The sequence below is a fragment of the Stegostoma tigrinum genome, chromosome 37 (assembly GCF_030684315.1).
Source record: "Stegostoma tigrinum isolate sSteTig4 chromosome 37, sSteTig4.hap1, whole genome shotgun sequence".
NCBI classification, from domain to species: Eukaryota; Metazoa; Chordata; class Chondrichthyes; order Orectolobiformes; family Stegostomatidae; genus Stegostoma; species Stegostoma tigrinum.
This window is the reverse complement of record NC_081390.1, coordinates 18,250,944-18,275,582: the sequence shown is the minus strand read 5'-3', so window position 1 is coordinate 18,275,582 and position 24,639 is coordinate 18,250,944. Positions and strand designations below refer to the sequence as shown.

Here is a 24,639-nt window from a genome sequence, read left to right as displayed (position 1 = left end):
GGGTGAGAGCATGTGGGAAAGAGCGGTGTGTGAGAGCGAGAGCGTGTGTGTGAGCGTGCATTTGTGTGTTTGAGAGAGAGAGTGTGACAGCATGTGATTGAGAGAATTTATGAGAGAGACAGAGAGAGAGCACGAGAGCACAGAGAGAGAGTGTGTGTGCGTGTGTGCACGTACAAGCGGGAATGTGCGTGAGAGGGGCAGAATGTGAGAGAGAGGCAGACTGCATGAGTGAGAGAGAGAGAGAGAGAGAGAGAGAGAAAGTGTGCGAGAGTGCGTTGGAGTATGTGACTGAGTGAAAGAGCATATGTGTGACAGAGTGAGAGAGAGAGGTGAGAGGGAGACAATGAATGGTGGGAAGAGAGAGAGAGAGCGTGTGTGAGCAAGAGCGCGTGTGTGAGCTTTCGCGTTTTTGGATGAGAGAGAGAGACAGTGTGACAGAGAGACAGACTGAGATGAGAGAGCATGTGAGTGAGAGCGTGTGAGTGAGAGCGTGTGAGTGAGAGCGTGTGAGTGAGAGCGTGTGAGTGAGAGCGTGTGAGTGAGAGCGTGTGAGTGAGAGCGTGTGAGTGAGAGCGTGTGAGTGAGAGCGTGTGAGTGAGAGCGTGTGAGTGAGAGCGTGTGAGTGAGAGCGTGTGAGTGAGAGCGTGTGAGTGAGAGCGTGAGTGAGAGCGTGTGAGTGAGAGCGTGTGAGTGAGAGCGTGTGAGTGAGAGAGGTGTGAGTGAGTGAGAGCGTGTGAGTGAGAGAGCGTGTGTGAGCGTTTGTTTGTAGATATGAGAGCGAGCGCATGAGAGACAGAGAGGGAGGAGAGAGAGAGAATGTGACAGAGAGAGTGTGACAGAGAGAGAGCGTGTGAGAGTGAGAGAGCGTATGGTGTGTGTGTGTTTGTAGATGTGAGAGAGAGCACATGAGAGAGAGTGTGACAGACAGAGAGTGTGACAGAGTGAGAGAAGAGACTGATTTTGAGGACGGTGTGCGAGACAGAGAGACAGCATGTGTTGTGAGGGGGGCAGAGCGTGGGAGAGAGCATGTGTGCGCATGCGTGTGTGTGTGTGAGAGACAATGTGACGGCATGTGAGTGAGAGAGAGTATTTATGAGTGAATGTGAGAGAGAGAGAGAGAGTGCGAGAGCGTGTGTGAGAGAAAGAGAGAATGAGTGAGAACGAGACCGAGAGCATGTATGGAGTGTGTGTGCGTGTGAGAGAGAGAGTGAGAGAGAGAGAGAGAAAGTGAGAGAGAGATTGAGAGAGAGAAAGAGATTGAGAGAGAGACAGTGCGAGAGAGTGCCAGAGAGTGCGAGAGAGTGCGAAAGATGGTGACAGAGTGTGAGGAGTGAGAGAGTGAAGTGTGAGAGTGTGAGAGCATGTGAGTGTGTCAGTGTGTGTGAGAGTGTGACAGCATGAGAGAGTGTTTGAGTGTGAGAGAGAGTGAGAAAGTGTGTGAGCATTTGAGTGAGCGTGTCTGTGTGTCAGAGAGAGCATGAGTGTGTGTCTGAGTGTGTTAGACAGAGAGTGAGCACGTGTGTGTGAGAGTGTGAGTGAGTGTGAGAGAGAGAGAGAGAGAGAATGTGACGGAGAGGAGGGAGCGTGAGGAGAGGGAGGGCGTGTGAGGGAGAGGAGGACATGTGAGGGAGAGGGAGGACATGTGAGGGAGAGGGAGGACATGTGAGGGAGAGGGAGGACATGTGAGGGAGAGGGAGGGTGAATGAGTGAGAGGGAGGGAGGTGAGGGAGGGTGAGGGAGAGGGAGGGAGGGTGAGGGAGAGGGAGGGAGTGTGTGAGGGAGAGTGAGGGAGTGTGTGAGGGAGAGGGAGTGTGAGGGAGACAGAGGGAGAGGGAGAGAGAGGGAGAGGGAGGGAGCAAGAGTGAGAGAGGGAGCGAGCGTGAGTGAGAGAGGGAGCGAGCGTGAGTGAGAGAGGGAGCGAGTGTGTGAGAGGGAGGATGTGTGAGGGAGAAGGAGGGAGTGTGAGGGAGAAGGAGGGAGTGTGAGGGAGAGGGAGTGAGTGTGAGTGAGAGGGAGTGAGTGTGAGTGAGAGAGGGAGGGAGTGTGAGTGAGAGAGGGAGGGAGTGTGAGTGAGAGAGGGAGGATGTGTGAGTGAGAGAGGGAGGGAGTGTGAGTGAGAGAGGGAGGGAGTGTGAGTGAGAGAGGGAGGGAGTGTGAGAGAGAGGGAGGATGTGTGAGGGAGAAGGAGGGAGTGTGAGGGAGAGGGAGGGAGTGTGAGTGAGAGAGGGAGGGAGTGTGAGGGAGAGGGAGGGAGTGTGTGAGAGAGAGTGAGGGGGTGTGAGAGAGAGGGAGGGTGTGTGAGATAGAGGGAGGGAGTGTGAGTGAGAGGGGGAGGGAGTGTGAGAGAGAGGGAGGATGTGTGAGGGAGAAGGAGGGAGTGTGAGGGAGAAGGAGGGAGTGTGAGTGAGAGGGAGGGAGTGTGAGTGAGAGAGGGAGGGAGTGTGAGGGAGAGGGAGGGCGTGTAAGAGAGAGGGAGGGAGTGTGAGTGAGAGGGAGGGAGTGTGAGAGAGAGTGAGGGAGTGTGAGTGAGAGGGAGTGTGAGAGAGAGGGAGTGTGAGAGAGAGAGAGGGAGTGTGAGAGAGAGGGAGGGAGTGTGAGAGTGCACATGAGCAGGGGTGTGTGTGTGTGTGTGTGTGTGTGTGTGTGTGTCTGTGTGTGTGTGTGTGTGTGTGTGTGTATGTGAACTTACGTTTACAACGCCCAATGTTAGCACCGACAGAATGTGCTGATGTGACAGTAATATTTAGCAGCAGTTTGCTCAGTACCACAATCCATTATCCTCCCATCGGTCAAATAATCGAGGACCACAGCAACCGAGAGTCATAGCATCTCAGGACTTGTTCATGGTGTCAGCAATTCGAAACATGGAGATTTGAAATGATTCAAAATGGCACATAGAAGAAGACATGGCCCCATTTGAAGTACATAGCAGTCATTTTACAAAAGGCAACATATATTTTGCTGTTTTTAATCTGGTTGAGTTTAAGGGTGTGGAGAGTGGTGGGCAATGTTTGGAGGAGGTGAACCACAGATTTACAGCACAGACAGCCACTTTTCCTACCTGCTGATTTTGGAGTGAACTTGTCTCTGTTTGCGGCACATACAGCCAGCAGTCTGTATCCAAGATCCAAGTCAAAGCCTTGCTGTGCGGCTACCCTGCTGACAACCTAGGCCAGAAACAAAAGCACAGCACATCATTAAACTCTGTGTTACACATAGCACAGCATAAAGCAGAAAATCACTGGGAAAGATTTGGGAGTAAGGGGGCAATTGTGTTTGCCTCACAGCAGCCACTTGAGTTTGGTGTGGTTAGAGAGAGAGAGAGTGCGAACAAACAGATGAAGCTGTATATTTTACACAGTCCTCACACCTTTCCTTCCCTGGGCTCTTGTGTTTTAAGCTGCCATTGAGCATTTCCTTGCTTCACAGCAGTGAAGAAATACTGTTGTAAAGTAAGCTTCAGGCTTGTAACTCGCACAAGCTGGGCTTGCAGCCAAGTCTGAGCGAACACTCCCTCATTTTCTCCTGGCAAGTCACATTTAACGGGTTCATCATTAACACATCCTGGTTTAGGGTGAACACTTTGAGGCCTCAGGCAGCAGAACCTTCTGTACTGAAGGAGTGGCTTTGAACGCAGTTTCAAAGCAACTCCGCCCACCCCCCAACTCCTGACCATTCATGTAACCCGTCTTCTAGAGATCTAGCATCACTGTTTTTGTTAGGATCTCACAATTCCGCTGGGTCTCAACTGCAGACAGAATGCAAGGAGTCATTTTTATAATCTTTGATTTGAGAACAGCATGCGTCTCCAAAGCGACAGCAGAAAAATAAAGGAGGGGGAGGGCTAACGTGAGGTTCCTGGCCTCTGAAGGCTCCATCTTCTGGGCACTTCAGGACAATAGACCACCACATTTTAACCAGTTTCAAGCGTGTAATTCCAACACAGCCTGTTCAGTCCTGACATGATCTGCGGCAGCTCTCTCACATCACAGTTTCAGCTCCCACTCTGGGGACCCATAAGCAAAATGTAGGCAAACACTCCCAATGCAGTGCCGATGGAATGCTGCATTGTCGTAGGTGCTGTGTTCTGGATAGGATGTCAATCTCAAGCCCAATCTGCCCTCCCTGGTGGATGTTTCGTGGTCAAACAACACCATTTTAAAAGGAGCAGGAAGCAGGGACATTCTCCGCTGTATCCTGGTCGTCATTTACTCACAACCAGGATCACTGAAATCAGATAATCTGGTCATTAATATCATTGCTATATGTGGAACCATGCTGTGTGCAAATTGGTTACTTTGTTGTGATATCAGAGACAGTCACTACAGCCAATTAAAAACCCCTCATGTCAAAGGTAAGGATCTAAATGACACTCCGTGGGTACAAACTAATCACATTTTTCATTTACTGTTTTAAAAGGAAGGTCTTTAACCCGCAGACATGTTTGTCAGTAATACAAATTAGATCGATTTTGGCAATCTATCGGTAGTTAGTGCTCTTCATTCATAATAAACAGCTTAAACAATCATGTGACTGTGGTAGATTTTTAATCCGTAAAGGATTACGGGAAAAAGGTAGGAAAGTGGACTTGAGGTTATCAGATCAGCCACGATCTCATAGAATGGCGGAGCAGACTTCATGGGCCAATCTGCTTCTACATCACACAGACCCACTTTTTATAGACCTATTGGCTACATGGGCAGCAGACTGGAGAGAACCAGCATTGTCCTGAGGCCCTTTAACAGCTTCAGTTTGGCATCTTCAATCAGTTCCAGCTTAGACACAGCCACTGATTAAATCTTCACCTCTCTGTGAGCCAACTGGTTTATATACACACATAGCTGACATCAAAGTGTGGAGCTGGATGAACACAGCAGGCCAAGCAGCATCTCAGGAGCACAAAAGCTGACATTTCAGGCCTAGACCCTTCATCAGAAAAGGGGGAGGGGGAGAGGGTTCTGAAATAAATAGGGAGAGAGGGGGAAGCAGACCGAAGATGGATAGGTTTAGGGTTGGGGGGATTTCAGCCCGAAATGTCAGCTTGTGTGTTCCTAAGATGCTTCTTGGCCTGTTCATCCAGCTCCACACTTTGTTATCTCGGATCCTCCAGCATCTGCAGTTCCCATTATCTCTATCTTATTTGGATATCTCCGCTCTGTTGAAGATGCGTTATTACAAACACCTCTTGTTGAAACCGGTTAACAGCTGCTTTGGTTGCAAGCTGAAGACGGTTCTGGAAAGATGTTTCTAGAAGCCATCTGGGCAAAATCTAACCAATCATATTTCGACAAAGTCACCTCCTGCTCCCTGCCTCATCCCCCCCACCCCCCCCACCCCGACGGTATTATGAAATGATGAGCCATCCTTACTGCACTTCACCCCACCCCCCACCTCCCAAATCACCCCAATCCCGAGCCTGACATATACAGGCAAGACTACTGAGCAGTTCCCATCCTAACTGTGGATAAACAACTCATTGGCTAATAGGAAGACTGTTCTACATATTCTGGTATCAGTTCTGCGCCGTATAACCTCTGACAACACAGTGCCCCCTCAAAGCTGCTGTGAAATTGCGAGCCTAGATTCTGTGCTCAGCTCTCTGGAGTGGGATGTGTCATTGTTTGTAGACCATGGCTGACACCAGGTTTCGATGAGTCACAGAAACATTCCACATTTCATTTATCTCTCAGTTAACAGGCTTTGAGACATTATCCTGAGGTTACCAAGAACTGGGGCATTCAAACAGAGACCAACAAACCCCAACTGTCACTCTCCTAAGAATCATTTTACACAAGTCCCTCAGGGTCACCAGGACTCACCCCCACCCCGTAACCCTGCATTTCCCATGGCTAACCCACCTAGCCTGCACATCCCTGGACACTATGGGTAATTTCTCATGGCCAATCCACCCTGACCTGCACATCTTTAGACTGTGGGAAGAAACCAGAGCACCTGGAGGAAACCTGCACAGACACTGGGATACAAAATGCAAACTCCACACAGAGAGTCACCCAAGCGTGGAATCGAACCTGGGTCCCTGGCACTGCAAGGCAGCTGTGCTACCCACTGAGCCATCAAGCCACACTGTAATCTGACTGCATATGCATCATTACCTCAGTAAAAGAACGTGAACCGCAGTGGGGAAGATCCAGATATTGAGATACCTAAAAGCATGAGTTTTCAACAATGCCATATCTCTAGAAAATAGGGTCAGAAATCACACTATACCAGGTTTATTTGAAATCACAAGCTTTCAGAGAGCTGCACTTCTTGTGATTTCAAATAAACCTGTTGAATTCTAATCTGGTGTTGTGTGACTTCTGACCTTGGACACCAGTCCAACAACGGCACCTCCACATCCAGAAGAATATCTGAAATAATATCAAAGTTCCTGGAAAAGCCCAGCAGGTCTGGCAGCATCTGTGAAGGAAAAAACAGAGTTAACGTTTCAGGTATTCTGAAGAAGGGGGCAGCCCTGAAACGTCAGCCTTCTTGTTCCTCTGATGCTGCTCGGCCTGCTGCGTTCATCCAGCTCTACACCTTGTTATCTCAGATTCTCCAGCATCGGAAGGTCCTACTGTCTCTGAGCTTGTTTTTGTTCCTTATTTAAGCATCCACAGCTCTTTCGGTTTTTATTTGAAACAATATGTCTGCTCTCTTCCTTGGTCTTCAATGTCGAAAATGTAAATGTCGGTGTGAAGTTCCCGTGACATTTGGAGACATTAAGAATTAGACTGCATGAGCAGTTAAATGTGAATCCTTTAGTAGCTCTTCCTGGCAGACTCCCTCTGCTGGTACATGTGTGTATGATAGCCTCAAATGGACAAGATATACAGGGAAATTTTGCACGCACTATAATTGATGCTTGAGGTCTTGACACTGCCAGCCTGAAGCACAATGTGTTCCTGGCTTTTTTTTTTGATTGGCACACAACAACAGAAATTTATATCAGGTAAACAATAAATACAGAGCAAAAGGGAAATCTGATAAACGGACAGGAATCAAGGAGTCAGAGATAATGGAAACTGCAGATGCTGGAGAATTCCAAGATAACAAAATGTGAGGCTGGATGAACACAGCAGGCCCAGCAGCATCTCAGGAGCACAAAAGCTGACGTTTCGGGCCTAGACCCTACATCAGAGAGGGGGATGGGGAGAGGGAACTGGAATAAATAGGGAGAGAGAGGGGGAGGCGGACCGAAGATGGAGAGTAAAGAAGATAGGTGGAGAGGAGAGTATAGGTGGGGAGGTAGGGAGGGGATAGGTCAGTCCAGGGAAGACGGACAGGTCAAGGAGGTGGGATGAGGTTAGTAGGTAGCTGGGGGTGCGGCTTGGGGTGGGAGGAAGGGATGGGTGAGAGGAAGAACCGGTTAGGGAGGCAGAGACAGGTTGGACTGGTTTTGGGATGCAGTGGGTGGGGGGGGAAGAGCTGGGCTGGTTGTGTGGTGCAGTGGGGGGAGGGGATGAACTGGGCTGGTTTAGGGATGCGGTGGGGGAAGGGGAGATTTTGAAGCTGGTACAATGATGCTACCCGAAGGTTGCAGGAACAGCAACTCATATTCCGCTTGGGAACCCTGCAGCCTAATGGTATCAATGTGGACTTCACCAGCGTCTGCAGGGTTCCCAAGCGGAATATGAGTTGCTGTTCCTGCAACCTTCGGGTAGCATCATTGTACCAGTTTCAAAATCTCCCCTTCCCCCACTGCATCCCTAAACCAGCCCAGTTCATCCCCTCCCCCCACTGCACCACACAACCAGCCCAGCTCTTCCTCTCCACCCACTGCATACAAAAACCAGTCCAACCTGCCTCTGCCTCCCTAACCGGTTCTTCCTCTCACCCATCCCTTCCTCCCACCCCAAGCCGCACCCCCATCTACCTACTAACCTCATCCCACCTCCTTGACCTGTCCATCTTCCCTGGACTGACCTATTCCCTCCCTACCTCCCCACCTATACTCTCCTCTCCAGCTATCTTCTTTACTCTCCATCTTCAGTCCGCCTCCCCCTCTCTCCCTATTTATTCCAGTTCCCTCTCCCCATCCCCCTCTCTGATGAAGGGTCTAGGCCCGAAACGTCAGCTTTTGTGCTCCTGAGATGCTGCTTGGCCTGCTGTGTTCATCCAGCCTCACATTTTATTATCTTGGATTCTCCAGCATCTGCAGTTCCCGTTATCTCTGGTCTTGTATGCTTGTTATTTTGGGGGTTTGATATTTGCCCTGCTAACCCTTCCAACATTTCCATGCTATTTCCTAGAGGGAAAAGCAAGGGTACTGGGGACAACAAAAACAATATATCTCTGAGAAGAATCAAGAAGGACTTTAATTTCCAAAATGCGAAGTGGGGCAGGCACTTGTAAGACCATAATGAAGTAGGAACAGTCCTTCAGCAGTCAGCACGTTCTCAATGATTCCAACCAATTTTTATAGAAGCACCATAGAAAGCATCCTATCGAGATGCATCACAGTCTGGTAATGCAACTGCTCGGCCCAAGAAATTAGAGAGTTGTGAACGCAGCCCAGTCCATCACGAAAGCCAGCCTTCCATCCACTAACACTGTCGACACTTCTGCTGCATCACAAAAGCGACCATAATCCAGAACCCCGCTTGCACTGGGCACAGATACAACGTTCGTACTAACATGTACAAACAGATTTAAGAACAGCTTCTTCCCTTATGTTAATTAACTTGTGAATGGACTTCTCACATATTACAGTTGATCTTTCTCTGCACCTGTAACACTATATTCTGCTTTCTGTTCTACTACCCTGATGTACTTATGTAAGGTATGACTTGTCTGGTTAGCACACAAAACAATACTTTTCACTGTATCTCAGGACATGTGACCATAATAAATCAAATCAAATCAGAACAGGCCACATAACCCATCAAGTCTAGACCGCAATACAATGAGATCATAGTCCAACCTATAACCCTCAACTCTACTTTCTTGCCTTTTCCCCATAACGCTTGAATCCCTCACTGAATCTGCCTATCCATGCCCCAAATCTATGTTATGACCCAGTCTTGACAGCCGTCTGCAGTAAAGAACCCTGTGTGTTTCAGGACTAGTGAGGGTCCAGGCTAGAAACGTTGACTTTCCTTCTCCTCTGATGCTGTCTGACCTGCTCCACATTTTAGCAATTCTGACTTCCAGTATCTGCAGTCCTTGCTATTCCGAGCTAAGATTGTTGTCCAGTATTTTCAATGATTACAAAATTGTGAATCCAGTTTCATTGACACTCATGCTATTTCTCCCAACAGGGTTCAGCATTTAATGGGAAACTGGGCAAACGCATGAGGAAGAAGGCAGCAAAAAGATAAGGTTGGATAGCATAAGCTGGAGTCAGGTGAGTGTAGTTCACAAAGTGTAAATGCTAGCACAGGGCTGTTGGGCTAAGTGGCCTGTTACTATCTGTAACAGTACCGAGCTGTAGAATACATTCAGCTCTCTGAGGATTAACAGCCTCTTCCCTTACACAGTTTGCAGTATTTCACTTCCCTCAATAGAAAATTCCAGGGGGGCACGGTTCCACATGTCTGAAATTTGCTTCCTTACATTTCAGTCTGCAAAGCTCATGTCAACTTGGGCAGTTAACCAAGGAGATAGAGGACACCTGTTTGGGCAGAAAGGAGTCAGAAAGAGTTGCTGCCATTGGAATAAGCAAAACCCCAGCAGGTTAGAGATGTGAAAAGTTCAGTGGAGTGATGTTTTAAAAGGTAAACTTCTGGATGAGCAATGAAAAATGTCATGTCTGCATGATCTTGTTACAATAAACACTACAGAGGGGATTGAAAACTGAAGCAGAAACTGTAACTATTTTTTTCTGATGAAGGGTCTAGGCCCGAAATGTCAGCTTTTCTGCTCCTACGATGCTGCTTGGTCTGCTGTGTTCATCCAGCCCCACACTTTGTTATCGCAGAAACTAAGAAAGTGGTTTTATTGCTGCGCTCATCCTGTGTTCACACTTATCCTCAAAGTCTGTAGAGATTATGAACTTTCCTCTGTGCCTTTGGTCTCTTTGATACTGCTAGTAAAGATTTCACCACTTCTCCTCAATCACTATCACCCCTGGACTGTTCTTACTCCTTTCCACATTGAATAAAAAGAAAAGCTGCTTCTCTCATACCCCAAGGTCTTCATTAGCTGTGTTTACTTTCGAGTTTTGGTGGCATGCTGGAACTCCTTGCTCACAGTAAGTTTGTAATCATCACTTTGGCTTATACTGGGAAATAGCGAGGAGAGCAAATGAACAGAAATAAAGCATCTGGCATTAGAAAATTTGCCAGTTTAATGCTCAAGTTGTTATAACCAACTTTTAAGTGTGTTTTGTAGTTCAGGAACTGGTGACAGTAGACTGCTATTATCAGTCATAGAATCCCGACAGTGTGGAAGCAGGCCTTTCAGCCCATCGGGTCCACACGGACCCAGCAAATTCATCCTCCACCCATTCCCTGTATTTTGCATGCCTATTCCACGTAGCCTGCACATCCCTGGATACAATGGGGCAATTTAGCATGGCCAATCCACCTAACCTAGCCTGCACATCTTTGGACTGTGGGAGGAAACCAGAGCAGCTGGAGGAAAAAAACACAGACATAGGGAGAACGTGCAAATTGTACACAGATAATCGCCCAAGGGTGGAATCGAAGCGGGGTCCCTGGCGCTGTGAGGCTGCAGCGCTAACCACTGAGCCACTGTGCCGCCCCAGTTGAGATAAAGCAGGAGGTTTGCTGGTATAAATCCAGAGGCTTCAGCACTGTATTTGGACCAACAGTCCCAGCCCAGTACAAAGGGAATTCAACACTGCTGGAAGTCTCCATTTCTGACTGAAACGCTGAACTAAGGTCCTGTGTGTAGTCTCTGCAGGTCACAAAAGAATCCAGGGCAACACTTTGAAAAGCCACAAAGTGTCCTGGCCAATATTTACCTCTCAATAAACATCACTCAAACAGACTATTACATTGCTGTTTCTGGGAACTTGTTGTGAGCAAATTGGCTGCCACATTACAGATGCTACATTATAAATAATGGCCAGGCTTCTAAGCTGCAAGGCAGATTGGGATGTCAGATTGGGATGTGCCTTGAGGTTTTGAAAGACTCCACGCAGATGCAAACATCCTCTATATTTTCTTTAATGGATACAAGATGAATGACAAGTTGCATTTATATAGCGCCTTTGATGCAGTAAAACTGTCCCAAATAGCATCACAGCAACATTTTCAGATGAAGGTTTACACCAACGGACAAAGAAATAGGAGGACAATTGGCAGGAAACTTGTTTTCAGAACTGAATAAAAGGAGAAAAGAGAGAGTTAGAGAGACAGCAAAGTCTAGAAAAGGAATTCCACAGCTTACGGCCTTGCCAATTGTGCAGTGACGACAACCAAGGCTGCACGAGAGACTATTTTTAAACGTCTCTCAACTTAATGTTCTCCAAAATAAAACAAAACTACTTTCAGACAATGTGGTGTGCAAAGAGATATGTTCAATGGCTTTGCTTGACCAGTCCAACAGCCATCTGTTTTCATTAAATGGTACTGACATAGACCATGTTGCTTTCATTATACATTTTTTCTCAACAGATTAAAATGATAACATCTCTTACATTTTGAGACTGATTTAATGATAAACTTATTTGAGCCACTGACTGCATAAGCTAACCAAAATGTGTTCTTCAGATTTATAATACATTCAGAACGCCTTGAAATTTTTCATTTATTCAATGGCTATGTGGAGAGGAAGTGATTATTAAAAAAAAGAAACGACTGGCTTGTAAGGGCATTATGCCCTTACAACCTTAGGACGCTGCAAAGCAATTTACAGCCAATAAAAAGTATTTTTGAAGTGCTGTGTAAAGTACAATTATGTAATGCACACTAAATGTGCAAGACATACGTGATTCATTTTATTTTGTGTATACCAACAATCCTGTGGTGTAACTTACCAAAACTTGCTTAGAAGATGAAGGGTCTAGGCCCAAAACGTCAGCTTTCCTGCTCCTAAGATGCTGCTTGGCCTGCTGTGTTCATGCAGCTCCGCACCTTGTTATCTCGGATTCTCCAGCATCTGCAGCTCCTACTATCTCTATTATTGTTTAGAAGCATGCTAGGGCAAGTTGACTATGAGTATCAGAACTAGGAGCGCTGTCTAATGAGGAAAGGGTGGCTTTGAGGGGTCTTGACAAGGTGTATGTGCTTCCTCTTGTGAGGGAGTCTGAGCAAGGAGTCATGATGGGGAAAACAAGGTTTTTTTTCTTTTCAAGGTCCCTTGGTTTCCACTCTTCATAAAGACAGACAGGTTCAGGTTGTTGCGGGGGGGGGGGGGGGGGGGGGGGGGTGATGGCATAACAGTTTATCCAGATAGGTGGGAATGCAGAGTTCAGATTACAGTCAGATCAGCTATGGTCTTACTGAATGGTATAGCAAGCTCAAGAGGGTCGATTGGCCTCCACTTGCTTTGAGCTTCTATATAACTCTTGCCATATGAGCCAAATATTGTCCTTTCTTCCCACAGTATTAGTGCACCTCTCTACCTCTCTCTCTCTCTCTCTCTCTCTCTCGAGGGCAATTACAGATGGAAAAGAAACATTATCTTTGCCAATGATGATCAAATCCTGCAAATGCACGCTTTTAATAGTGTACTGACCTAGAGGAATGAAACATCATCTCAAATTCAGCCACCAGCCAGCGCTACCGAGCAGTGAATTACTGGCAGGCTACACCATGACATATAAACTGTTTTGCTACCTTCACGCTGAGGATTATTTTAAACAAAGTACCAGTCGCTGCAGAAAAAAATAATAATTTGCAATCGTAAGTGCAACTCATGACCTCAGCAGGTTTTAAAGCCCCTGAAGTAGTGTTTGAAAGGTAGCCACTTTTGTAAAATAAAACCACTGGCCCCAAAATACTGACTGCTTTCTCTCCACAGATGCTGCCAGATCTGCTGAGTTTCTCCAACAATTTCTGTTTTTTGAGTCACTTTTACACCATTCGCATTGCCCCAGTGAGTGGATTTAACAATATTTTGCATCGAGAGAGATGGTTCTGTTAGCCACTGCACCCAAACCAGAATATTAGAGAAAATTAAGAAAGAGTTTGATTCTGCAACTGAATCCAACTCTTGAGGAAAGCCACACAACACCCATTCCCTATAAACAGGTTTCACAATAACGGGCAGATCGGTATCATAACAGTGAGCCCTGCTGCCTCACAGCACCAGAGACCAAGATCAAATCTGTCCTCAGGTGACTGTCTGTGTGGGGTTTGCACATTCTCCCCGTGTCTGTGTGGGTTTCCTCCGGGTGCTCCAATTTCCCGCAGAGATATAAAAGCTAGGCGAACTGGCCGTGCTAAATTGCTCATAGTGTCCAGGGATGTGCAAGCTGGGTGGATTAACATGGGACATGTAGGGTTACAAGGATAGGGTAGTGGGGTGGGATGCTCTTTGGAGGGTCAGTCCCAGAATTGATGAGCCGAATGGCCTGCTTCCACACTGTAGGGATTCTGCGATTTCATGAATGGGAAGAGATTTGTGCTGAGCACAGACTTTGAGTTTTAATTCTATCTAAGAATATAACTCAAACTGAGCTGGCCAACTGCTATCTTGCTAGAGGGTCAGAAGGTTGTGGATTCAAGCTCCATTCCAGTGCTTATTCCTATAAACATCATCTGCAATTTGTGCAATTTTGGTTTCCCTGTCCAAGGGGGAATGTGTTTTCCATTGAGAGAGCACAGCAAAGGCTCACTGGGCTGACACTGGGGTTGGATGGATTGTTCCATGATGGGAGATTGGTGTGACTGGGCTTACGTTGACTAGCATTTAGAAGAATGAGAGGGGAAATGACTGAAACAGAAAATTCCAACAGAACTGGACAGACAGGATGCAGGGCACATGTTTTTCCTGCCTGGGGAGTCTAGAACAAGGGGTTATGGCCACGGCCATTTCAGACTGAGATGAGGAAGCATTCCTTCATTCAGAGAGTGGAACTTGCTATCACTGAAAGCCAGTTCCCAGATTATGCTCAAGAAGGAAGCTTATCATTTTCTTTTCTAAGAGGCATCGAGGGGTTTGGAGAGATAGCGGGATCGACCATGATTATACTGAATGGGCTACTCTTGCTCTTAGTTTCTACTTTGATGCCTCTGAATGCTCATTGTTGAGAGACTGCAGCATTATTGTTCAAAGCTCCGCTTTTTGGATTAATTATAACCTGAAGTCCTGCCCACCTATTGATTTGAATGCACTGTGGCACTGTTCAAAGATATCCAGGGAGTCTTAATGACATCTAGGATACATGTCACCATTAATCAGGAGGTACTGTGAAAGTTGTTGTTGAAATGTTAAGTTTTTGTTTTTAGATCCAAAGCTTGGGGTCTAAACATGAAGAGTGTGGTGGCAGGGGAAAACTAACAAGTGGAAACCCATTGACAAAATTCCTGCAGTGGGAATACAGGCACAAAGCCTGGAGAAGTAAAGCTCTGAAGTGGCAGAGTGATGCAACGAGAGATCATAGCATATACACATATACTCTGTTAATCTGCAATAAGAACTGAATCCATAAATGCCCTTTGGTTAATACTTTGTCATGCAAAGCCATAATTCATCATAACTCTAGAAGCAAAGGCAATAAAAGCATTCCTCCCCAGTCCCCAGGGTGAGGAACTGTTTTACTAATTCTTCAAAGCACTTACCAATGGCCTTCACACATAAAAAAATACTTTGTGATAATTAGAAAGTAAGTGATTTGGTGAAATCCTTTGTAGTTCAAATGTAATCTAACTTTCAAGAATAACTTTATCTGAAGATGCATTCTGAAAGATGACTACACTTCCCTGTCACTAAGCAACCCCTAGTACATTGTGACCAAAGGCAACTCATTCAACAATTGCTGGAAACGATTCCAAATAAGATGATATAGTCAAGTTACAATTGGCTCAAACAGTGCAGCATAAGTGTTACCATTTAACATAATGTTAATCAGATGATAACTGCTGCTATTGTGTGCAGTGAAGAAGCAGGGATGTCTTAATCTTCTACACCTGTGTTTTATGCAGCTACCTACTGCCTCAAGGTTGAGAGGCACCAGCAGTGAATGGGTGGGATAATGGTGTGGTCGACAGACAGGAATGTGACTGTCATCATGGTCTTAAGAGCCTGCTAATACTCCAACGCTAAGTTCCTCAGAAGCACCCTGGCAGCCCAGGCAAGGTGGACCAGGGTAATCTATTGCCTGTGGAACTAACTGCACCCAGAAACAAGCCAAGTGTCTCAGCAAAGAAAATGAGCAAGAAAGGCTAAATCCAGACATGTTCGCTCTTCAAAACACTTTGGAAAAGGAGCAGCTTCTTGAATGAGATAACAAGGTGTAGAACTGGATGAACCCAGCAGGCCAAGAGGCATCAGAGGAGCAGAAAGGTTGACGTTCTGAAGAAGGGTCTAGGCCTGAAACGTCAGCCTTCCTGCTCTTTTGATGCTGCCTGGCCTGCTGGGTTCATCCAGCTCTACACCTTGTTGTCTCAGATTCTCCAGCATCTCCAGTTCCTACTATCTCTGAAACAAGCTTCTGGAATGAATTGACAGACTCGGTATATAGGTACATGCTGGTCAGAAAGAAAGGGAACCAGAAGAAGTATTCACACAGAGATAATGGGAACTGCAGATGCTGGAGAATCTGAGATAACAAAGTGTGGAGCTGGATGAACACAGCAGGCCAAGCAGCATCTTAGGAGCACAAACGCTGATGTTTCAGGCCTAGACCCTTCATCAGAAAAAGCTTTTTCTGATGACGGGTCTAGGTTCAAAACATCAGCTTTTGTGCTCCTAAGATGCTGCTTGGCCTGCTGTGTTCATCCAGCTCCACACTTTGCTATCTTGAAATAGTCACACAGTTGGGTCTCATCCAATTCAGACACTGTATCACAGGCTAGTACCTGCAGAGCCTGGTTGAGCTAAGTCTGACATTTGTGTGCACACAGATGATTCTGCTTCTGAATTCCTCCTCAATAATATGTGACACAATCTGTTAAGATGTGTGGCTGTAACCAATGAGTGTATTTGGCCATTAACTGAATGCTTCGTGTTTTGAGGCCGTGACAGACACAGTTGCACCTATTGTCATGGTTGTATGGTTCAGGCAATTGTTTAGAAATGCAGTCGGGTCTCCTGCACAGGTTCTGTTCCTGCCAGTGACACTCCTCATCATTGTCTATTTTAACTGTGCGCCTCAAGAACTGGTCAAATGAAACAGCAATCTTCAACAGTATACAATAATGCCTGTAAGCTCAAAATGAAATGGTTAAGGAAATAAATTAATAAGCTGGCCATTGTGAAACAGCTCCGCTTTTTGAGAGAGCACCATCAACCTTTCCTAGAAACTAGTCATCACTAGCAACGGCAATGCAGTGAATATTAGCTACAGTTCCCTTCCAACAGGTAGCACAGGTCCTCTGATGCTGCTTGGCCTGCTGTGTTCATCCAGCTCTACAGCTTGTTGCCACATGCATCTGCCTGGAATCACATGCCAGGGCACAAGGTGACAACCAGAGTGCCCAGCCACTCCCTTCCTCTTTCTCTTGCACCAACCGGTTAGGGTCTGATACAAAACATTTGAAACTCTTCTTGAGCAGAAACCCAGAAGAAGCAGCAGCTGTCTTATTTTCTGGCTAACAGAGAGGCATTTGAACAGCATCTGTATTCATACCCTTTCAGCATAGTGTAGGGAAGAGCTGTATTTATCTATACAACAAACACTGACTGACAAGATGGGGTGGTGGGGAAAGAGACGAAATCGATGACTGCATAGGTTCTTTACTCAGACAGTAGTAAGGGCGTGGAATACCCTGCCTGCAACAGTAGTAGACCTGCCAGCCTTAAGGGCATTTAAATGGCCATTGGATAAGCATATGGATGATAATGGAATAGTGTGGGTTAGATGGGCTTCAGATTGGTTTCACAGGTCAGCATGACATCGAGGGCTGAAGGGCCTGTACTGCGCTGTAGTGTTCTACATTCTATGTTCTATGCATATCTACCTTTACTATCTTTTGTGTCTTTTTTCCCTGGTTGCTGCTGAGATAGAGACAGAGATGAGGAGGAGGCAGGGTGAGATGAGAGCTTGCATCTTTCCTCCAAGCCTGCACACATATCGTTCATGTGCACTGTGCTGCTTTATCAAACAACACCATTAATTTGTATCTGGAGCTGCACAGGAAATTGTTACCTGTCAGAAACAAGTTTAAGAAGCAAACTACCATCGACAGCTCTTCACAAAAGCCCTGAGGCTGTGAATTTTCTTGACAGGCCACACGAGTTTTTCTTTTATCTTTTTGTATGGAAAAGGGGGACCCCTCTGCGGCTGCAACAGAATAGTATAGTCACTGTAATTTTTTAATGCTCATTAGAGAAACACCGTGCTTCTGAACCAATGCCCCTTCGATGGAACTGTGTTCTTTTGGGAGTGGTGGCCAAAGGATTTATGTCTGTTCCTGAACTGCAATCTGAAGCTCATTACCACCCACTGAGAAAGGAGCAAATCTGGTGTGATTGCTTCTTCCATTGTGTTGTTCGCTTTCTTTCGCAATAGGGGATGGCTCGTGGTCGATATATTTATCTCTGGCAGCTTCCTCCCCCGCAGTAACGGATTTAAGCCTCGCAACAGTGTGTGGCCCACCCACCCTTGATCGACCCTGCCCCCTACCAGCCACCCACAGTGTTATGCCGCCTTAAGCAGGCAAGCCATGCCCAAAAGCCAAGCTCGTTCCATACATGCACCGCCCTCTGCGTGAAAACGTTGCCCCTCAGGTCCCTTTGATATCTTTCCTCTCCCACCTTAAACCGATGCCCACTGTTTTGGACCCTCCCATGCCAGGGAAAAGACCTGGCCTATCTGCCCTATCCATGCCCCTCATGATTTTATAAACCTTTCAATATTTCTGAATAACCCAGAGAAACCCTTAAAGCTTTGAATATACACTACGGTAAAATGTAGGGTGGGCAGGTAGTTTGATCCTGGCGTACGGTAATAGGTTGGCACAACATCGTGGGCCAAAGGGCCTGTGCCATTCCATGTTACAGGTTGTAGTAGTAAAGGAACAAGATGAGAAACTTTTTTCAATATCGACATTGCCTGGGATACATCAAAAATGTTGAAGATGTACATGATTTGAACGCCATTGTTTCCATTTATTTTACAGGAAATATATAATAGAAGGTTCAGGGTTTGGATTATGAAAAGTTGGATCACAAGAAGAACCTAACAAGAATCTATCTACTTCCGCCTTAAAATTATTCAACGACCCTGCTTCCACCTCCTCCTGAGGCAGAGTGCTCAGAGTTGCACAACCCTGAGACAGAAAAACAATTCTGAGTCCAAGGCTTGCCAACTCTTGTGTTGTTCAGAACAATCTGTTCTTTCACTTGGTGTCCTGGCTTAATTCATATCATATTGAGGGTGTGCAAGTAGCAACCGTTGCTTGAGAAGAAGTTAAAGGAGTTGGGAAGCTGAGGAAAGGGTGGCGCGGTGGCTCAGTGGTTAGTAACAATGCCTCACAGCACCAGGGCCCCTGGTTCGACTCCACCCTCGGGCGGCTGCCTGCGTAGAGTTTGCACATTCTCCCTGTGTCTGTGTGGGTTTCCCCCAGGTGCTCCGGTTTCCTCCCACAGTCCAAAGGCTATACAGGTTAGGTAGACTGACCATGGGAAATTGCCCATTGTGTTCGGTGAAGTGTAGGCTAAGGATTAGCTGTGGGAAATGTAGGGTCCCAGGGAGATGGGTGTGGGTGGGATGCCCTGCAGAGGGTCAGTGTGGACCTGTGGTCCAGGTGACCTGTTTCCACACTGCAGGGGTTCGGTGGAAAAATGTTCCTCCCTCCATACCTGGTGTAAAATGAGGTCAGAAGTTCTTCACAAAGCCACGCTATCACATCCCTCTCAAACTTTTTTCTCTTCAAGCTCACTTTGTCACCTCCTCTCCTGACATGATTCACACCAGGCACCTTCCTGGGACTTATGCAAGCCGACATTACAAACAATTCCACATCCTGGGTCCAGGACCCCTCTCATTTCGAAACCACCATCAAACAAACACACCTTGACCCTTCGAACTTTGCAAACTTAACATTCATCTCCACCAGCCCTTTCTCTCAAAAGTTACCACTTTTTTATCCAATGTTCATCTCTGCCCCATACCCAACATTTCAATCCCTCCAGGCTTCTCCTGCTCCTGTCACATCTCAGTGGCTCTAATCGATGAAACTGACAAAAGTCGTTCTGTGCATTAACCTTCTTGAGTTTTTGACAGAATCACCTCCATCTTCCAGCAAAATATCATGTCATTCGCCAAAATTGCAGTAACAGTTGGGATTTTTCTTTTCTTTTCTAAGAAGGGGAGGGCAGCAGAGAGTTTATTTGTAGCAACAAAAGCAGAAGGTTGGAAATACTCAGTGGATCAGAGATCATCAATGGAAAGAAAACTGAGTTAATGTCTAGCATTGTTACTAACTCTTCTTCAGAACATGAAATGTGATTGGTTTTATACTGCTGAGAGAAAAAAAAAACAGTGATAGGGTAGAGGCTGGGAAAAAAATAAATAGCAAATAGGTCCTGGAATAAAAGCCAATGGGATTATTAATGGCTGCTGTGAAGAACAAGCTAAGAGGCTGAATAATGAACAACTGTCTGAAATGGGGAACATTCATTTATATTTAAACCTAGAAAATGTATAGATTTAGTGGAAGTTTACTCAATTAAATAGTCAATTTACGAATGTGGAGTGTCATTTCCCATTCTCTAGTTATTGATTACCTTGCAAGTGGATGGAGGACTTTTTGGCGACCTCATCACATTTGGCATGAAACGGCTCAGCCATCAAAGTTTTAATTTTGTTTTTTTATTTCATACGAAGTAAAATTGAAACAGCCTTTCGCAACACACAAGACAGCTGGGAGGAGGGGTTGATTACAACGGAGATAACATGATCAAGACCCTGATAATGATAAACCGCTTAAAGCCTAACCCTGTTCATAACATCAACAAACACAATATTGGTTGCAATCATCTGAGATAGATTATAAATGCTTAGGGCTTCGACATGGGGAACTTTAGGTGGGAGAGGGGTGGGGGGGCTTGCATCGTTCATCACACTCAAGGCATTCACAACCAGGAAGAGGCTCGACAAAGGAAATAGGAAACAAAATGTTCCCAATGGAGGGACTGAAACACCAACTGACAAAAGGAGACACGGCAACACGAGGAAAAATATTTTCACCCCACAGTGATTTACTAGATGCTGCCAGGGTTGGAGGGTTTGAGACAGAGGGAAAGGCTGAATAGGCCAGGGCTGTTTTCCCTGGAGTATCTAAGGCTGAGCGATGACCTTATAGAGGTTTATAAAATCATGAGGGGCATGGATAGGGCAGATAGGCCAGGTCTTTTCCCTGGCGTGGGAGGGTCCAAAACAGTGGGCATTGGTTTAAGGTGAGAGAGGAAGGATATCAAAGGGACCTGAGGGGTGACTTCTTCACACAGAGGGTGGTGCATGTATGGAATGAGCTGCCAGAAGAAGTGGTGGAGGCTGGTACAGTTACAACATTTAAAAGGCATCTGGATGGGTACATGAATAGGAAGAGTTTAGACAGGCATGGGCCAAATGCTGGTAAATGGGGCTAGATTTACATAGGATATCTGGTCGGCAAGGACGAGTTGGAACGAAGGGTCTGTTTCCATGTTGCATATCCCTATGACTCTGGAATCTCTTCCCATTTAGATAATATGTTTCTTTCCCAATCTTCTTAACCAAATGGAACATGTCACATTTTACTCAGAAACGTTCACCCATCTCACTGCTGTTTACAGCTTTAGCTCCAGCACATTTCAAAGAGTGATTCATCAGCAGAGAGCATTTTATGGTTTCCTGAGGGCTTGAAAGGCATTCTAATTGCATGTACTTTCGTCCTCACTTGCTATTTTATCCTCCCACCCCACCATGCCCTTTCACCAACTGTCTCACAAACATGCCACACAAACTCTGACAGACCAAGGACTCCTCTGTACCACACACTCGCTTCATGTAGATATTGCTGCTGACAACAGCAGCTGAAATAGCCCAAAAACTTTGAGGTTGGTTATGCAGAGATTTACTGCTGTGTGGGTTTCACACTGAGAACCACCTGGATAGCCTCAAGGGCAGGGGTCTCCATCGAAATGGATTTTTATGGCGATCTTGCTTGTGAGATTGCAACAGTAGGCCTTAATTTGCCTGCCAACAATTACTGCACTAATTCAATTGGTCCTCCTGCAGGGCCCTCCCACGTGTTCCAATTTCCCACAAATTCAAAATCCTAGCTCCCAATCCTGTATTTTTAAGCTGGTAAACGTGGTTTCGTCATGTTCAGTCACAGAATTGGGCTTAGAACGCGTATCCCCAATAGACAGTACAATGTACTGTGCACATATACCCATAGACAGACTGCGGGCTTGATTTTCACTCTAGGCAGACAATGGACACTTAGCAGGCCTACAATTTTCCAATACTGCAGGGAACTCACCTGCAATTTAGTGACGGGTTTTCACAGTGAGCAAGGAATTAAATCTGATGTCATTCCCGTCCCAATACCAGACACATCCTCCCTCCTGTACCTAATTCAGAGCCTTGGGATACAAAACCAAAGTCTCTAGCCTCCCATACATCCCATGTGTGAACTCTAGATGGTATAACATTAGCAGGCTAGTTAATGCTACAAGATTCCTCTGCAACTCCTGACTTTATGCATTATTTCAGGGAAGGATCAGTGGTTTCAGTAGCATAGTGGCTACGTTACTAGACTAAAACTCAAGAACTCAGGCGAATTCTCCAGAAGCACTACTTTGAATCCCACCACGGGAGTTGCAGAATTCAGAATGAATGAATTTATAACTCTGGAATAAAAAGCTGAAGGCCTTTGAAACGTGGATTCAAAGATGCTTGCTTGGGGTTCAATACGCAGTCCTTGCAACAAAGGAAGATGTGCTTGAAAACAAATGCGAAAATAATCTAACATGTGACATTCAGAAAAGAAAGAAAACATTAGCGTTTTTGGCCATTTCTTCAAGGCTGAAAAGTTAGAGATTTTCTTGAGAGAGGGCTATGTAGAGGGCAGCACAGCCCAATTCTTCAGAATTGCTAGTGCTGGAGTGGCACGGTGACTCAATGGTTAGCACTGCTGCCCCACACCTCTGGTGACTGACCGTGCGAAGTTTGCACGTTCTCTCTGCGTGGGTTTCCGCTGGGTGCTCCGGTTTGCTCCCACAGTCCAAAGATGTGCAGCTTAGGTGGATTGGCCATGCTAAATTGCCCATAGTGTTTAGGGTGGGTTAGCCATGAGGAATTCAGGGGTAGGAGGTGTCGGGTCTATGCAGATTGCTGTTCGGAGGGCCTGCTTCCACACAGTAGAGATTCTATGATTCACACACTCTGTCACTCAGTTCTGAAGGAACAGCCACGCTAGGTTTTAAAAAGTTAATTCATTTCGCTCTCCACAGATGCTGCCAGACCTGCTGGGTTCCCTCTGCATTTGTTCCACCAAAGCCTTGTTGGGCAATGCTCTGACAGCGCAGTAGCAGAGGGGTTTTGGTGGATGATGTAAAAAAAAAGGATGAAGCTGGCACCCTGTGCCAGTATAACCCCTGGCAGGAGCACAACAGCACGAACAAGAATGAGAGGTTACTGTTTGAATCTATCCAATGCAAGGTCAACAGACGTGAAGCATTAACTCTGTTCACCCTCTTAGCTGCTGAGAGACCTGGTGGCTTATTCTATAGAACTTTCTATTTGTGCCTCAGATTTCCAGTGTTTTGCTTCAGGATTAAAAAAAAGTATTCCCAGGGTGATATCAGTTTGAGTTCAGAATGGTCTTGAAACCATTGACCTCTGCTCTGTGACCCTGGACTCCAGCCAGTCACACTGCCACAGTCAACCTGGTTTCATTTGTAGGACCAATATCCTTATGACTCTCAAACCTGGAAGCAGCACAGCTTTACCTAGGAGAAGTCTACAACTATAATGTGGATAGATATTCTTGGATGGCGCAGAAGTGGCATTTCAAGGATGCTGTCATTTTTCAAGCTGTTTGCTGCCGAGGCCAAACCATGATGCTACTCATCTTATGTTACAGAATCTTATTTCTGTCCTCCCTCCCCGAACTCCGGGGTGTGAAAGGGGTTGGCCACCTTCCCCCTCCCCCCTCCTCCCAATTCAGTGCTCTATTTGTGGACCACAAAAGCTGCTGATCGTTCATCGATCTAACAGGGACACCAGCGATCCTGACCAGGCTGGTCTCAGGTTTAACCTGGGCCAGGACTGCTGAGCTTAACCCCACACAGTAACCTCGGCAGGCGCTGCTGCCTGCGGTGAAAAGAGCATGGGCAGCACTGGTTAGCCAAACGGTGACCCAGTCTGGCCCTCGTGCTGTGGTTGGGCATAGTGGTCAACTGGGCAGAGAAGAATATTCCCACAACATCCTCTGTGGTTTCACAGTCTCTCAATACTCGACATCAAGCATTGTACATGAACAAAGGCCACACTAGGCCGAGATTTCACAAAGGGCCAGTGACCCTGGAGCAACGTTTAAAAGAGGCAGGGTGGGCGGAATTGGTTTGCAACACAGGAACATTGAATTTGTGGCTCATGTTGGGTTGACATGCATTTATTAAATGTTCCTCAGCCATTTCACTCATTCCAGCGTCACCCGTGAGAGCTGAATCAAGCTGCTCTCTTTGCTCCGTAACCCAAGGGTCAAATGCAGCTCAATCGCCCTCCTCAGCAAATGCAGTTGACCACGCACAGGGGCACACACTCAGGAGTAGGCCACTCAGCCCCTCAAGCTGATTCTATTTGCTCACAGAAGGTGGGAGTCACAAAGGCCAGCATTTGTTCTTCATCCTATATACCCTCGAGCTGATTCGACTGGTTCGGCTATTTTGGAAGGCAGTTAGGAGTCAATGACATTGCTGTGGGTCTGGAGTCACACGTCGGCCAGGCCAGAACAAGTACAGATGGCAGACTGCCTTCACAACAGGAACCAGATGGGACACCAACTGGTGATAGTTTTACTTTCAATTCCAGATTTTATTTAGTGAATTAAGGCCTTCTGTCTGTAGTAAAACTCTATTGTGTTCCCTTTTCTCCACAGAAACCTTCAGCTCACAAAAATTTGGCAGTGCATTTTGAAGGTTTCAGATCAACATAGGATTCAGAGATATCCCAAATGCCAACCTGAGATTCAGAGATATCCCAAATGCCAACCTGGGATTCAGAGATATCCCAAATGCCAACCTGGGATTCAGAGATATCCCAGATGACAACACCAGAGGCAGAATTAATATAATATTTGTAGGCACTCTGGGTAAAATTGGTTTCCTCAACGATCCCCCATCCTCCCCGTTATATTTTGCAGCATCCACAAAACCCCTCCCACCCTGCAAAACATCAAGTGGGACCGAGCCAATACAGTGGAATGGTCTTCAGTCGAGTCTCCTTTCTAGTGCCAGAATTGGCCTCAGTTCCCAGGACTTGGGAAAGGGAGATGGACAGTTAGGTACATGTCCTTGATCACTGCCCGCCCACCCTCACTGGAGACTTAGACCATATGCAAAGCTTTGAGA

The 24,639-nt window shown here is 46.3% G+C and overlaps 1 protein-coding gene across 23 annotated transcripts in view; it reads right to left on the bottom strand.

Annotated features, from left to right (window-relative positions):
- zmiz1a (zinc finger, MIZ-type containing 1a) overlaps positions 1 to 24,639 on the bottom strand; it is a 467,693-nt gene that overhangs the window by 182,349 nt on the left and 260,705 nt on the right. For 22 of the 23 annotated variants that reach the window (XM_059640362.1, XM_059640366.1, XM_059640364.1 and 19 more), the window contains one exon: positions 3,062 to 3,167. In XM_059640362.1, coding sequence (XP_059496345.1) covers positions 3,062 to 3,167 — 106 coding nt within the window. Of the gene's footprint in view, positions 1 to 3,061; positions 3,168 to 3,370; positions 3,566 to 24,639 lie in introns of those variants that run through there. The other variant, XM_059640382.1, reaches the window with a different exon arrangement.